At 40.3% G+C, this 15,305-nt stretch overlaps 1 protein-coding gene across 2 annotated transcripts; it reads right to left on the reverse strand.

Annotated features, from left to right (window-relative positions):
• Nucleotides 1-7,399: 7,399 nt before the first annotated feature.
• On the reverse strand, nucleotides 7,400-12,480 carry prmt1 (protein arginine methyltransferase 1). 2 transcript variants are annotated; one of them, XM_084678102.1, is made up of 10 exons: nucleotides 12,399-12,480; nucleotides 11,156-11,242; nucleotides 10,907-11,062; nucleotides 10,720-10,783; nucleotides 10,421-10,563; nucleotides 9,794-9,881; nucleotides 9,543-9,658; nucleotides 9,201-9,351; nucleotides 8,792-8,913; nucleotides 7,400-8,668 (listed from the first exon to the last, which is right to left on the reverse strand). In XM_084678102.1, exons 1-10 carry the CDS (start codon nucleotides 12,423-12,425, stop codon nucleotides 8,585-8,587), a joined length of 1,038 nt encoding a protein of 345 aa, XP_084534228.1. In that variant the 5' UTR covers nucleotides 12,426-12,480; the 3' UTR covers nucleotides 7,400-8,584. The 2 variants fall into 2 exon arrangements, with proteins under 2 accessions (XP_084534228.1, XP_084534227.1); XM_084678101.1 differs by having other exon boundaries at nucleotides 8,445-8,668; nucleotides 11,156-11,251; nucleotides 12,399-12,460.
• Nucleotides 12,481-15,305: the final 2,825 nt, after the last annotated feature.

A 15,305-nucleotide genomic window follows, 5' to 3' on the forward strand; every position in this document is an offset into this window, starting at 1 on the left:
TAAAATAAATCCTATAGGAAACACTGGATTTATTAATATGTGGTGTTACCCATGTAATAGTGCTGTCATTAGTGTGTGGTGAAGATGGGCCTTTGACACCACCAGGAGGCGTAGAGTTGATAAAGCTTGTTTCTTGAACATACTATCTCGTGCGTTCTGAGATATCTTTCTGAGATAAAGATTCATTGTCTTTATTGTAAGGGACTCCTCCGCCTTCAAATTCCACCGCTGCCTCTAAGGCTTCTGCCTGGGCTATAGCTGCGGCCGCTTCTCTATGCAGCTTATCCGTACAGAAAAGTACAGAAAAGTGACTTAGAAGAAACACAATTGACGTATGATATACGTTTATATTTTAGGATGAACTTAAAATGAAACACAATACTCACAAGCAATGCTTACGCACGGCAAATCAACAGCTTCGGAACTCGATCTGTTTGTTATGTGAGGCGAATGTGATGCGAACCTCCTAAATGTACAAAACAATGAACAAAACAGTATACTAAACCTATAATACACATATTATCCTATGTTAACCTTATAACCTATACTGACCTAATCGAACATCTTTCAGGGAAAGCATGGCCACCTCTAAAGGTCTTTCTCTTGACACAGCATGGGGAAGAGCCTATATCAGGCATGAAAACGGGTCAGGGGTGAAAAAGGTGATAAGGATGTTACCCCTCTAAGGGGGTCCGGATGCATGCTCCCCCATAAGAAAATTTGTAATATTCCATATTTTAAAGCATCAATCTGATGCATTTTGAGATACTTTTTTGCCAACCTGGGGAGAGCTGGAGAAACGTAACTTAAGCCATGAGTCAAAAATTATTATGGCCTCCTTATTAAGTATTATGCCAGCCATTTGATGCCAGCCTGTCACTGGGTCTAACATTTACAGTATATGAGGCACAATGTAGTTAAGGGCACCACAAATGGCTTAATGCATAACCCCCACAAGAGATGGTGGACATGCTGTAACTTGTCTACTCTTCCATCATGATTGACAGCCAATACAAGTACCAGCGTACTCTGAAGTCTTTTTTTTTGCGTACTTTGAAGTCAAAATGCGTATCCGCTACACAAATTGCGTACAGGTTGGCAGGTCTGCTTATTGATAGAACGGCAGGACGGACTGGGAGTAAAAATAGGCCTTGGACTTTGATCCAGACCGGCTCACCAGAACCGGTCCCGTATACGCCACCACAGCGAGGGCCCTGCTAATGCGTGCAAATTCTGTGCCTGATTGTGATGCTCGTTAGGGACTTGCATGGTTAATGCTCGCGAATTTTCTGGGATGATTTGAGCGAGTTTTTGGAGCTTGAAACAAACCGTTTATTGTCCAATTTGTAAAACGTTGTCTAGTGAAGGTAATCACGTTTACGTTTCTTAGCCTGGTTTTCCATCTTTACTGTCTCAAATTAGCTTTCGATCTGTCAGTGTCGCTATTGTGTGTAGGCGGCACATTTAATTCGTTTATTTGGAATTTTCCACCGGAGCTTTAGCTAGCTGGCTAACGTTGCGTTCTCTCCTGCTGTGTTCAATGACTCAATTCATCAAGCTGTAGCTATTATTAGCTAAATCTATGTCAACAGAGCTCCTGGGTAACTTAACTTAGATATACCAGAAAATATAAAAATGATTGAAACCATCATTCACCGAGGCCAGGTGCTTTCAGCTTCTGATGGTGGTTTGCACTGGTGATGCAAGGCCCTTTGCGTTAATATTTCCATGCACTCGCGCTCCCTTCTGACACGCGCACCTAAACGCGCATCTACACGATTCACGTAGGTCACCTGTTTTGGTTTCAAAACGGCGAATTTCGTCGAAAGGTGAGGGATTTTCATGTCTGATTTTAGGGGGTGCTTTGGTCTTTCTTGGGGTTGCTCAAGCACCTGCTATAGCCCCTCCCTAGCGCCGCCCATGGCTGTGGGCAAAACAACTGTTGCAGTTCATCTATATGTAATGTAAAGCTTTTGAAACAAGGCAGCAATCAAACTATTTAATAGTCTTTTGTAATTGCCACTAGATAGGAGGGAAGTTTAGTGCACACCCTATATCATGTATCTTTTAACACGTTGCATACCAAATACCCTCGATGAAAAAGTTATTATTTATTATTATAGCACAAGTTATGTAATTTGTCACTCATACATTTGCAGTTTATGGCGGATGTAAAAACGAGAGCCTCAAGTAGGCTACGCTAGATAAACAAGAAGCTAAGGTTCTACTGCTAACAATGTTAGCTGGTCAGTTTTGCGGGGGAATCTCAATGCATGTACTGACTGTCACGCGACTGAATTCTAGAAGACATAAAGTTTCAAACAAGGTGTATAGCAAATGCATATGCCCTGCGGTGAAATCGTTAGAACATCTCATGTTTGAGGCTACTGTAACACTTGCTTATTGCAGCAGAGCACAGGGCAGCGATCTATGGAACGCCGAGTTAGTCAAAATTAAATCAATAAATAAATAGGTAAATAAATAGATAAATACATAAATAAATATGGCTATGGAATACATTCTGAAATAAAAAAAGATGGCAATAAATATATAAATATAGCCAACATTAGACAACATTTATTTATTTCATGGGACTTTTACACGCCACATTTATTTCCACATGTATTTCCACGCCACATTTATTTCCACACTACATTTATTTCTGTGCTGTATTTATTTCAAATCTCACATGCAAACGAGAGGGGCGTGGTTATCGTCAGACCAACGCAGCAGATGCTACCTGTACGGGGGTGACAGTGGAATCGCACTGCCGAACGGCATGGCTTGTCAGGATATATTATTTTGGCACAGATAGTAGATTTTGTAGAGGTACTTGGGTGGATAAGTGCTCTACAGAACATAGATATTGAAGTCTTAAATAGTTTGAGACTTATCGAGCACTGTTCGTGTGCAAGATGTACAGGTAGTGGGGGGTGATAAGTGCCAGGTAATGTTAGCTAACACAGCTAGCAACAAAGAAGACAATCACTGCCACCACCGCTACATCGCTCTGCTATTATGTGGATAACTAGGTCGATAAGGCACCTGATTATAACGATCTAGCCTTATGCCATGCATTACCATTTAGTGAGACGAGACCTGAAGTGAAGCCAGACCATTCCAGACATTACCCATACCTTTGGATTTACAGTAGGCTACTGCTTCAAATTGAAGTCAAGTTTCTTAACGCTTTGTTATTATTGGCAATTTAAAGTTGCAACTAACAAAGACGTGTCAAGACCAAGACCCATTCAACACGGTACACTATAACCAAACCCAGATATTAGGTACAGGTTTATGGAATTATTCAATATTAAATCAAACCACTACCACTGGACTCGTTTTAATGACCATTCAGTGACAAAACGGGTTTGGCTGTTCATATGTGCCAATACAGCACAACACTTCTAGCTCTACAGTAGCTAGCTCTAGCTGAAATGGCCACACTGATGTCGTCCTTTTATTATTTTGTCAGCTAGGTAGCCGGATAGCCAGCCACTTGGCCTACAGTTGTCGACTTCGAGACCGGTGACAGCCAACATACCACCTAGGAAGACATAGTGTTGGCAGTGATTGTTAGCTTTGCATACGAGTTCTACGTCACACGAGCGAAAGCCATGTTTATAAAGGTAACTTCAGCGCAACCTCATAGCTATCAAAGATCAAGTCCCCACACGTAGGCTACTAAGTCACCGCCATCATTCCCATACAAGGCAGAGACGACACAGACATTATGGGCAAAGCTTGTCTACATTATCTGCATAACAGTGAAAATTTACCCCAGAGCTTCTAATTATGTTTCCTAAAGGCAACATATAGAGTGAAAATAACAGAGGGCCTAGAACTGAACCCTGTGGTACTCCGTATTTTACAGTAGTGCTCCTGGATGAGCAACCATCATAGTGGACATATTGTGATCTATCAGATAGATACGATCTAAACCACTGAAGTGAAGTACCAGAGATCCCAACATAGTTCTCCATACGCTCCAGGAGAATCTCATGATCCACAGTGTCAAATGCTGCACTAAGGTCTAGAAGAACCAGAACAGAGATAGAGCCCGCGTCAGAGGCTAATAATAGATCATTGACTACCTTAGCTAATGCAGTTTCAGTGCTGTGGTGAAGACGAAATCCAGACTGGAGAGGTTCATAAAGCTGATTTGAGGAGAGGTGCTCAGTTAGCTGTTGTGCCACAGCTTTTTCAAAAATTTTGGAGAGAAATGGCAAATTTGAAATTGGCCTATAGTTGCTAATACAACCTGGATCCAGGTTTGGTTTTTTAAGAAGGGGCTTAATAATAGCTTGTTTGAAATTGTCAGGGATTTGTCCAGTTACAATAGATTCATTAATAATACTAAGCATGGAAGGTCCAATAATAGGGAGAAGTTCCCTACAAAGTTTGGCAGGGAGGGGATCAAGAAGGCAGCTGATGGGTTTCGAGGAATCTACCAGCTCGATGAACGCTTCCATAGAAATAGGGTTAAAGTGGGTAAGAGCCTCAACATGCAGCATGCTGGGTATAGAGTCAAATTCTGTGTTGATGGCCACTCCTCCAGGCCTAGTCTGTAGTTTGTCCCTTATTGCATAGATTTTTTGGTCAAAGAAATCAGCTATTCAGCTATATAATTATATAATGTTATATTTATATATTTATTACCATCTTTTTTTTTCAGAGTATTTCATAGCCGTATTTATTTATGTATGTAGTTATCTATTAATTTACCCATTTATTTATTGTTTTAATTTTGACTAACTCAGCGTTCCATAGCGATCTGACCGGCAAACGAATTATATACACACTTTTAAGTCGTTTTCAAGCCATCCAGTGAAAGGGTGTATTGTTGACTTGTAGCACACCAACATAGCACATCTGGCACGAATCCACCTAATTATTTAATATTTTAGCAGGGACTTCTCTGCAAAGCAGCAAAATGCTAGCTTTTCAACAAAGCTACCGGTCCTACGTAGGACCGGGGACGCCCTTTTTGGCTCCTGTCTGTATCTTTGTCACGCCCCGAATTTACATCCAGACCAGCCCGAGGTAGCGTCTATCTCCAATACTAGTTTAGTTGCGCGCTGCTCTGTGTAAGCTACTTATAAGGAATTACAAAGAAGAACGTTTTGAATTATAACAAGGATATTGAAAATGGACCACGGTCATAAATGCTGTGTTCCAGGCTGTACAGGGAAGGCTAACACTCACAGTCTTCCCAAGGAGCCAAACATTCAACAGGCATGCCTGCTGTGGTCTTATGAGAAGATGCCAGCGAAGTTCGACACTCAATCATTCATTTGCTCTGAACATTTCACCCAAGACAGTTTTGACAACCTTGGACAATTGCAAGCAGGATTTGCTAGGAAGCTGAACCTGGAAAGAGGTGCTGTTCCGACCGTATGCTCATTGCAACCGCAAGCTATAATAAGGACAGTATGATGTTGTGCTAACAGTTATTAGCCATGCTAACGTTTTCTGTATAATATAGCATACCAGGTAGAATGCTAAATAAGTTTCTATACACATCAAATGACTATCAGAGCCAGTTTAAGGAGAGCCTTGCCACTCCCTAGTACTTGTTCACAGGGATGCAAACGGTGCTCTTTTCGGCGCCTCCCGCTTTTTTCACGTCAGTTTGGGTGACTTGTGTGAATCGTGCAGATCCGAAGAGTTTTTTTTAAGGGGGGGGGGGTCCGATTATAATTGCACCAACAGTAATTCTGGATTGCCTCCACCAAACAAGTAAATAGGAAATAAGCAAATCAGCAGTATGTGCGCAAGCCTACTCGTGTGTCTTCTTGCTGCGTATCTTTTACTGTCTATGGAGAGGTGACTCCATAGGCAGATCCGGACCTAGACGCAATACAAGCAAGTTTTCATTGGTGCGTGTCCAATCTAAAGCTCCAATAACTGTAATCACCATGACAACTCACTCACTCAACATTGGCCGCAACCTTTGTGGGTCATGCAGGTCGTGTGTGTCATTGGGAACAACGCAGGCTCATCAATTTGGCTAGCAATGGCTAGCAATTTCGACAACAAATACCAAGAAATAGGTTGCTGCAGTTTGTCTTTTGACTACAATTGCAAAATTCGCTAATAGGACTGATCTCGAATAGCTTTGGTCAACTTTATATTCAAACGAAATGCCTCGAATTTCACACTGCCTTCAATTTCACATCAGTGTCGAAATGTGACCTGTGTTTTATATGTTCAACCTAGAAAACCAAACGTCTATTAATGGATAATAACGTGATCTAACAAGACGTGTTAATGTAATAAATAAAAGCTTGAGAAGTGTTTAAATTATACTTTATTGAACATTTGCCTTTGAAATGGGCATATTCATAGAACCATATAGGCTACAAGATGTTTCCAACAGTCACTGAGGACCTTCATTGTCCCACAAAAGCAGTCTGGCTTGATGACACGATAAAAAAAAGAATAATGGGTGTGTTTAACAAAAGCTTCTGAAGGCAAGACTAATATTATTTAAATATATATATAATTTCCTATTGTGGTTAACAGTTAAAGTATTAATCTTCGTCTTTGGTCCAGACAGACATGTCAACAACATGCTCGCGCTTAACATAATATATTCGCCATCATGTCATGAACGTTTTTTCGAAAAATCAAATCTGTTTAAAATTACGGGAATAAACTATATTAACAACATTTCATGTATGTGTGACAACGATTTGCTAAACTTGCTACAACAAAGCAGGCAACTCAAGCCATTTCTCCCTGTGCTCATTCAATATAAGTCTATGCCTCATTCAGCTCCATGTAAATCTGCTATCGGCCAATGTGAACTTTTGTGCTCGTGCCCTGTTAGTATCCGCAAGCGCATTTGCAGGCAACTTTTGACAGGCAAATACATGGGGTGATAGTTTACCCATTTCGGATTGGTTTCAAACTTATAATTTTTCCTGATTTTTGCTATGAAAGTTAGTAGTATGAGCCAGGTTCGAATAAAAATTATTGGGGGAGATAGTTTTGTTAATGTTGACTTGAGTTACTAGAAAAAAAACGACCGGAAGACACGGGAACCGAACCGTAAATGCAATACCACCTACATCCACCGGGGCCGTTGCTTCCAGCCGAGGGGCGAGGGCTTGCTGCCTACATACAGATCACAAGTTTAAAAAAAGATAGTCGTTGCTGCCCTCTGGTGTTGGGGAGTAATAACATCTCCAATCATAGCACATCGTTCCACTAGTGCCAGTATGCATAATACGGCATGACAAACGAGTAAATGTCCGTTGCCCCCTCCATTTTTTTAAATACCTACAATGAACATTTGTTTTCACTGACATCTTAATCCACAACAGCATCACAGGCACTATGCATTAGTGTTTAATCAAACGCCCATCCATCACATTAAAGGAGTGTGACAATTCAATTGTGTTTAATAATTTTATTTAAAAAGCAGCAAGGACAAAAATAACCTATAACAAAAGTCCAGTCTGACCCAACTCTGCCCTGCATACTCCCAGTGATCAATATCATCCCAGCAAGCACCCCAGACCCTTGAATCAGCCTCTGACAATTGTTTCAAGGTTAAGTGCTGCACTTGGCTTAGACAGGTGCTTGGACTTATGCCTCATCATAAGCAAGGAGTCCAGACTTATTCTCACTCAGAAATAAGTCACTCAGGACAACTGGACACAGTCCAACAAACCATCCACCTCCCTCTTACTCCAATCCAGCACTGGGTTTAGCTCCTCATTTCAAAACTATGCTTGCTTTTTTCATGGGGAGGGCTCTAAATTGGAGCTCTAATGAATGACAGTTATAATAAAGATTGGGTACTAACAAAACCAGAGACAATGATACAACACATCCATAGTTGAATAAGCCCCATGCTTAACAAACATTCAAGATTTCCATCGCATACCTGGCAGGCTGTCCAAGATCACATTTAAATCAGAGACATGGAATCTACAGGGATAGTCAAGTTGGGTTTCCAGGCAGCTTCCTGATCGGTTATATCATTAAAACTGCTTGAGCGTGCTGGGAAATGACCCAAACGCCTCATATGGAATTTGAGATACACCCATGGCTGCCCTAGGTCCACACAGCAGACAATCTCATTATCTGGCAAGGTAAGGACAGCCACAGGAGGCGCTTCTTAAGAAAAAACAAAGAAAAAGGAGGGACTGGGACTTTGTCAACAATATCCATGACTGTACAAGAGGCCAAAGTGACTGAACAGTAACACTATGTACAGGCAGGTAGAAGGGTCAGGGTGTGTATTTATCAATTATAAGCATAGGCCAAGGTTGTGAGCAAAGTTGTAGACGCTCAACGTAAAGACATCAGAACAAACATGTAAAATAAACAATTGAGAGACTATTGCACAATGAATCGCCACATCATTCCACTTTGGCCCCTTAAGTTTGAGGATCTCTGAAGTCTTTAAAAACTCTTAAGATCTGAACAGCAAACATCACACAAAAAGCAGAATCTTTAAAAATGGTGCTTTGGACTACTCTGAACAATTTGGAGAATGAAGATCTACACACACTCTGACCCCTCAATCTCCCTTCAGCACTCCCCCCTTTCTTACACATGGGAGGGGTGGAATCTAACGCATTCTGTACTCTGAGGTCTTGGACACCTCACAAAGTTGACCCTTGAAGTCGATATCAACAGTGAAATCCAGGTCTCTCTGAAAGAGAAACCATTGAAATAACATTACAGCAAAGTAGCAGGAAACTCCAAGCATTCATTAACAACACCTCAACATAGTTAAGACATATGGCACGGCCTGAGAAACTTAGGGGGTACTTACATTGTTCTTGACGTTAGGCTTCATGTTGATAGTGCCAAAAATCTCTTCTCCAGTCTTCACAGTCAGGTAGTCATCCAGATAAAACACTGTTTGCTTCCAATGTGTGTAGGGAGACTCTGGGCCTGGGGAGCAGAGACAGGGGTGTTATGAACCACTCAAGTTTCTGGAAACAGTCACCACACCTGGGGTGACCAACAGGCTTGTTTTAAACCAAACTTAATGAAGTGTTTCCGTTTAACTTTAGGGTGTGTTGACCAGACAGAAGACTAGCACTCACACCCCAAAGAAGCAAACATGTTGTTGGCAAGCTACGCTTTTATAAGACCAGTGGTTTAGGCTATGATTTACCACAATCCTCTTGCAGGACTACAAGATTTTACAGAAATTTTTTTTTTTTTTAAATCCTCACTGGTGGAGAAGCCTGTCCTCTTGTGGCAGCGAGTGAATTCAATGTTGAAGTAGGTGACCAACGCATGAATGTAGTCGTTCCTCTTCACTTGCAAGCAAAAGGGTGAGGTGAAGGACAGGTCATCTATCTTCACCGTGTAGATGTCCACTTCCTGTAGAAACATACAAGTCACTTGGCTGGAATCATCAAGTGAAACTTACAATATTTGTAGTACTAGAGGGCATTGCACATGAAAAGGACAGTGAAGCACAACGATTACATCAATTCTCAAAGCCACTGTTTCATAATACGATACCAGCTCCATTAGCTTTTAGTCCAATCCAGCTGTACAAGTCCACCCACCTTGATGAGACAGGCACTGCTAACCAACTGTTTGGGGTCCACCACATCTACCAGGGGCTCCTTGATGGCCACCTCCTTGATACAGGACATATCAAAGCCGTACACATTCTCCCACCCTGAACCAAGAAGCACAGAGTCATTACAAGGGCCCACACCTTTATCAATCTAGTTCATCTCTAAGAACAGACAGTGGGGTTTCAGCTAGGCCGCTTCAAACGGGCAACTACAGCACTGGAGGGTATTTCACTCACAGTGAATTTTGTAGTCCTTGTACTGCCTGTCCTCAATGGCTGTGACATACAGGGTGGCCCTGTCCGGGAAGATCAGGCCATCAGGTTTCTGTGACCAAGTGCAACAGAGAGGGGTTAATACACTTGGGAATAACAGATTATACATACATTTCAGAGGTCTGACACTCGGTAACAGCTGTGTGGGATCCCACGCGCAACCAGGTGATGGGGAGGCCACTTCTGAGTCAGAATAACCGTACATAAACAGTGGCAATATTACACCCTTGATCAAGCACCCCTAAAAATATTAATGTTTTTAAAAATGATTATAGTTTATCATCATTTGATGCTGGTAGTTCATGAAGGGACATCCTTAGTTCTCATTCATTCAATATTTTGCACAATACATAAATGTATTAATTGTTATCCAGTAAATTAGGGATTAATTAGCATGGGGGTTTAACACTTTCCAAGGCACTGTATTCATGTCACATTCTCATTGGAGACCGAGCACCCCTAAAGGTCTGATCCTAGAATCACCCCTGATTTAAACACCAGGGAAATTGTTTATAGTACTCCAAAAAAAAAAAACAACACCCAAACAAGAGTCGGTGGATGCACAGGTTCTACGCGAGTACACAAACATACCAGCCACTTGTCCCTGGCGTAAATGACTGTGTTCAGCATGGACTCGTAGAAGAGGCAGTAGCCCATCCATTCAGATATGATGATGTCCACTCCCTCCACCGGTAGGTCCACCTCCTCCACTTTGCCCTTGATGATCGTCACAACTACAGAGGAAGGACAGGTGTAGTTTATTCTGTGGTCAATTATCTGAATAAGGAGTGTTTTGGGTTGAGGGTTTCAGTTACAGCATATTGAGTGCTCTGGCTGACAGAGGTCAAACTCTGAACCGTCAGAAACCTCTTTTGAATGCAGTAACTTACTGTGGTCCAGCTTGTTGGCTTTGACGATCTTCACGGCATAGTCAGAGATGCTGCTGCACTCAATCTGCAGCCAATCAAAGGAAAGGTTAAGAGCCTTGAAAATTAACATTTTGCAGAACCTCATTCAAGTCTGGTTTCAATAGTATATTAATGAACATCTGGACGGGTTACGGTTGTCATGTCTTACCCCTATGACCTTCTTGGCCCCAGCTTTAGCAGCAAACATACAGAGGATGCCCGTCCCACTGCCCACATCCAGCACCACCTTGTCCTTGAACAGGTGCTTGTTATGAAACATTGAGTTCCGGTAGGTCAGGGTTCGTACCTCATCCTTCAGCATCTCCTGCGTAGGGGGGGCAAGATGGTCAAAATGAAACATGACAATGCTACTACACTTCACATGAGTATGCCATGGCAACTGTTAAGTGTAACCTACCTCATGGATGCCAAAGTGAGCGTAAGAGTCAAAGTAGTAGTCCTTTGATGTCATGTCTTCTGCTGCAGGCTTAGCAGAGGTCTCCCCCTGAGAAATCTCATCATAAGAGACTACAGTTACAATCACGACTAACACTCATTAACATTAAGGCACAACTGCAATATTCGTTCAAACACACGCCAGAGGTTTAGAGATAAGGGGGTGAAAAGGTTGTAGAAAATAATTAAAAATTTAAAGATAATTAAAATAAAAAAATCTTAAAGAAACATGCCATCAAGTGACAACTAGTTAACCTAGTCAAAATGTCTCATTACGATCGTCAAAAATGTCAGCATCACAAAGAACAAGAGCACATGGTGGTAGCAACTAGCTAATAGTATGGTGGTTCAAGGCCTTTAATAATATTGTTTGCTTTGAAACAGGCAAACTGAGTTTGAAATAAATATTTACCAAACTAACATACGTTATTAAGGTTGAGGTTGCGTCGGCCGCAAACTGCATTGTTTACTAGGGGTCAATTTGCTGTAAAATAAGCTGACCTAGCCGCTAGCTAACCAACCAAGCTAATGTGAGTCTTGGTTCTCCAATGCCATTCAATGAATTTCCGGGCCAACAAGTTAGCTTTACTGTAAGCTCAAAAGCCTGGGTAGCTAGCTTGCTAGTGGTGCTGAAAATGATTTAAATGAATGTTGGTATTAACCATCTTAGTACGATGTAGCAGTATATCTCTGACTCAGCATTAAACCTGAGAAAACGTACACTTTCAAGCCACCACTGTGTGCATTAACCCATGAATGAAGTATAATTGGACAGTTTCCATGCGGTCTACGCTCGTCAGGTTGAGGCTAGTTGGCGCGAGGTTATCTAGGAAAAGATGTATGTCTATCCAAGAAAGGTATGCATACACACGTAACTATTGGAAAATGTACTGCATTTTACATTACACGGTCGCGTTACCTAGCCCATCGAGTAACACGTGATAAAACCAAATGAGGGAGCGTTGTGGTGTTGAACCAGGCTAAAATGGATGCTTTAGCTAAAATCGCAGGCTACATTTCCAAGCTAACGTTAGCTTAGTGCGTGTTGTTTTAACAACTTAGTTTTCATGCCTCGTGCCTAGTGATTTGAAATAAATATTTTATCATAAGACAAATTGTTAAACGCGGACGGTTTTTCTAGCGTAGTAAAATTAGTTAATATTAAGCTTGTTAAATACTTCTACGTACGTAATGACTGGACTTACCTCCATCCTGTCTGCAGTCTCCGCCATTTCGGTTCTGTGCACGCATGTGGGGAGACTTGCAAAGAAATTGAAAAGTGTTCCTCCAAGCCCCCACCCTTTTAGGATAAATACGAAATGCGATTGGTTGCATTCGGAAGGCTCCTCCCAAAGTACAGTCTTGAAAATCCTCATTGGTGTACACCAAAAACGTTGTGTATTGTTTACGCCCCCAATTTATTTTGTGTTTTTTCTTTATGAACAATATCAATATACAAAAAAAGTAGGGAACAGCAATATGCATATGAACACAAAGAACGTGTAGTTAAATCTTCATTCGAATATCTAGAATTTGTTGCATAAATACAGAGACAGGTTCTTGTGTAAAAAAAAACAACAAAAAAACAATAGCATATTCAGAACAAAAAAACAAAAGCAAAATGTTTCGATATTCAGGGGGGGGGGGGTTGCAATGAACAAATAATAATACAATAAATTGATGCATGTATAACATTTTTAGATGGAAAGAGATCATATATAACTTTATTCATTCAAAACAAGTTGAAGAGGGTTTACTGTTGCTCTTTTAGCTTTTATGTATATGATGTTTACTAGTAGGCCTAATAATAATGTTGAATGTTTAACATCAATGATGGTGTGAGAAACCATCTACCAGAACCTGAAATAAATTTAGTGTGGAATTTCAGTACCAATATTTAGCCAGCTGTAAAGATCTTGCCAGAATTGCTAATTGATTTTGTGGTTGGATCCAGAGCCATGTAAAGAGAGTTGTGTCAAAATCAAATCAAATGTATTTGTATAGCCCTTTTAACACGCAAGCATGTCACAGAGGGCTTCACAAACGCCCATAGAACTGCCACTCAATACAACGGAAGTCCAAATTCAATTCTTGATCGTCATGTGGTTTATGTAGACACAAATAGTTCCAGGATGTTCTTGGTGGGCCATTTGATTAGGTTAAAACAAAGAGACAGAATGCGATTTTTGGTAATTAGTAGTAAATAAATGCATTGATTTACAATATAGCGCATGTATAATCAATCACCATTTGTTCATACTTGGGGATTGCTGTGAACAGATAGCGCTTGTTGTCATATAACACAGAAGCCATGTAAAGATATACTTCTACTCTATGGCTCTGGGATAAAATTACCTTGGTTAAAGAGCTTGTTGCTGTTTATTATTTTAATTATGTTTCAATTATTATATTCTTAAACTTGTATATGTGTTGGGCAAGAACAATTAGATCCTAAAATATTGATATATTTAGAGGGATGAAACGGAAAGGAATACTCCAAAATTCGGATTATTTCAAATTTGAGATACGGATTTATTGACAAATGCAATCCTTATGTTTTTTTTAGATTTGTCTGTGTCCTTTCCTCTGTGTTGTACTTGCATATATGACACTATAGTCTCCACCATGGTTGGCTGTGCTGCATTTGGATGCTCTCACATGCCCCAATGTTGTATTTAACTGACCAACATTTTGGGTTTGAATTGAACCAATATGGTTTATATATTGGCTATTTTAGTGCCTCCACATCACATTAATATAAAGGGAAATTCAAATGGTAAATCATTGCCCCATGAAAACATCAAGTCCGATGGTGACCTTTTGGTGAATTTTCAAGGAAAATCATGTCTTACAAAACGGACGTTTATACATGTATGCCTTAATATTTATATTTATATCTATTTTATGTCTACATTGTTTAGCTCTTTAGTATATTAATTAGCTATTTAAGGTATGATTTTTCAACTTTTGAAAAAGTAAGATCTGTATGTGTTTATTGTATGCACCTTCCTGCCAGAGTAAATTCTATGTTTGTGTTAACTTACATGGCGATAAAAACAATTCTGATTCTGATTCTGAAATGCATTTGCAGTTTTTACATGACTGGAAAGGCAACTACAGTTTTTCTGAATTGCTAAAACACTAAAACCCATTGGCTGAACAAAGTTATCAGTTGCCTAAACTCATGTAGCTAATTGTGCAGTCTGTTGTCAATACCTTAAACCATTTCACATGGTAAAACACAATTTGCAAATCTCACATAGACTTTTCAGCAAAACTCTAAACACATTCTCATTCTCAAAACACATTCTGCACTCTAATGGACATGTCATCCATACTGGTAAACACAAATGGCAACAATCAAATACAAATAGAAAAAACATGTCATTGACGAAACACAACCACTCAAAATTGATTTCACTTGTTTTTAAATGATGTGACACAACCAGTATAAGCCAGTTCAGAGAGCAAACAGGTTGTTGAAGGTGGGAAAATATTCCTTGTGATGTCAATGACCCTGACCCAGCCCAAAGACAAGAAGAAGCACATTGATCACATGTTTACTCCTTTGATTTTTGTCCCTTTTACTGTATAGTATTGTATACTGTAGTACAGTGCATTGTAGGCTCTATACTGTACAATTACGTAACAAATGGTATGGCCCTGAACATTGCACTTTCCATTTGTTACAGTAACAGTACTGAATGCTCAATAGATTTAGACTGGTTGCAGGTTTATATCAACAAAGAACAAGAGTGAGTTGTGGGTAGTGAGATGCAGGGTATAGTAGTACTCTGATATATTGGCCGATATAGAAAATTACTGTAATGAAATAAAAAATCCAGAAACGCATAACAAAACAAACAGATTCCCTTAACATTTTGCCCCACTCGTGTTGCCAACAGGGACGTTGTAGAGTGCCCTTTGGTGACAAACTATGCAAGGCCAGTATAGTACTGTATAGGGGTACAAGGAGGAAAAGAACAAGAACAATTGCAAAGAGCAAAGCAGAGTAGTAATTTCTGATAAATGTTGAGCTACTATGATAGAACATGTTTTCGTTCATCAAAAGACAATGACGGATAAATATAAAATTAGTTTTGAGATTACGT

This window comes from Hypomesus nipponensis, chromosome 17 (genome assembly GCF_054491055.1).
Source record: "Hypomesus nipponensis isolate SF chromosome 17, ASM5449105v1, whole genome shotgun sequence".
Classification (NCBI taxonomy): Eukaryota; Metazoa; Chordata; class Actinopteri; order Osmeriformes; family Osmeridae; genus Hypomesus; species Hypomesus nipponensis.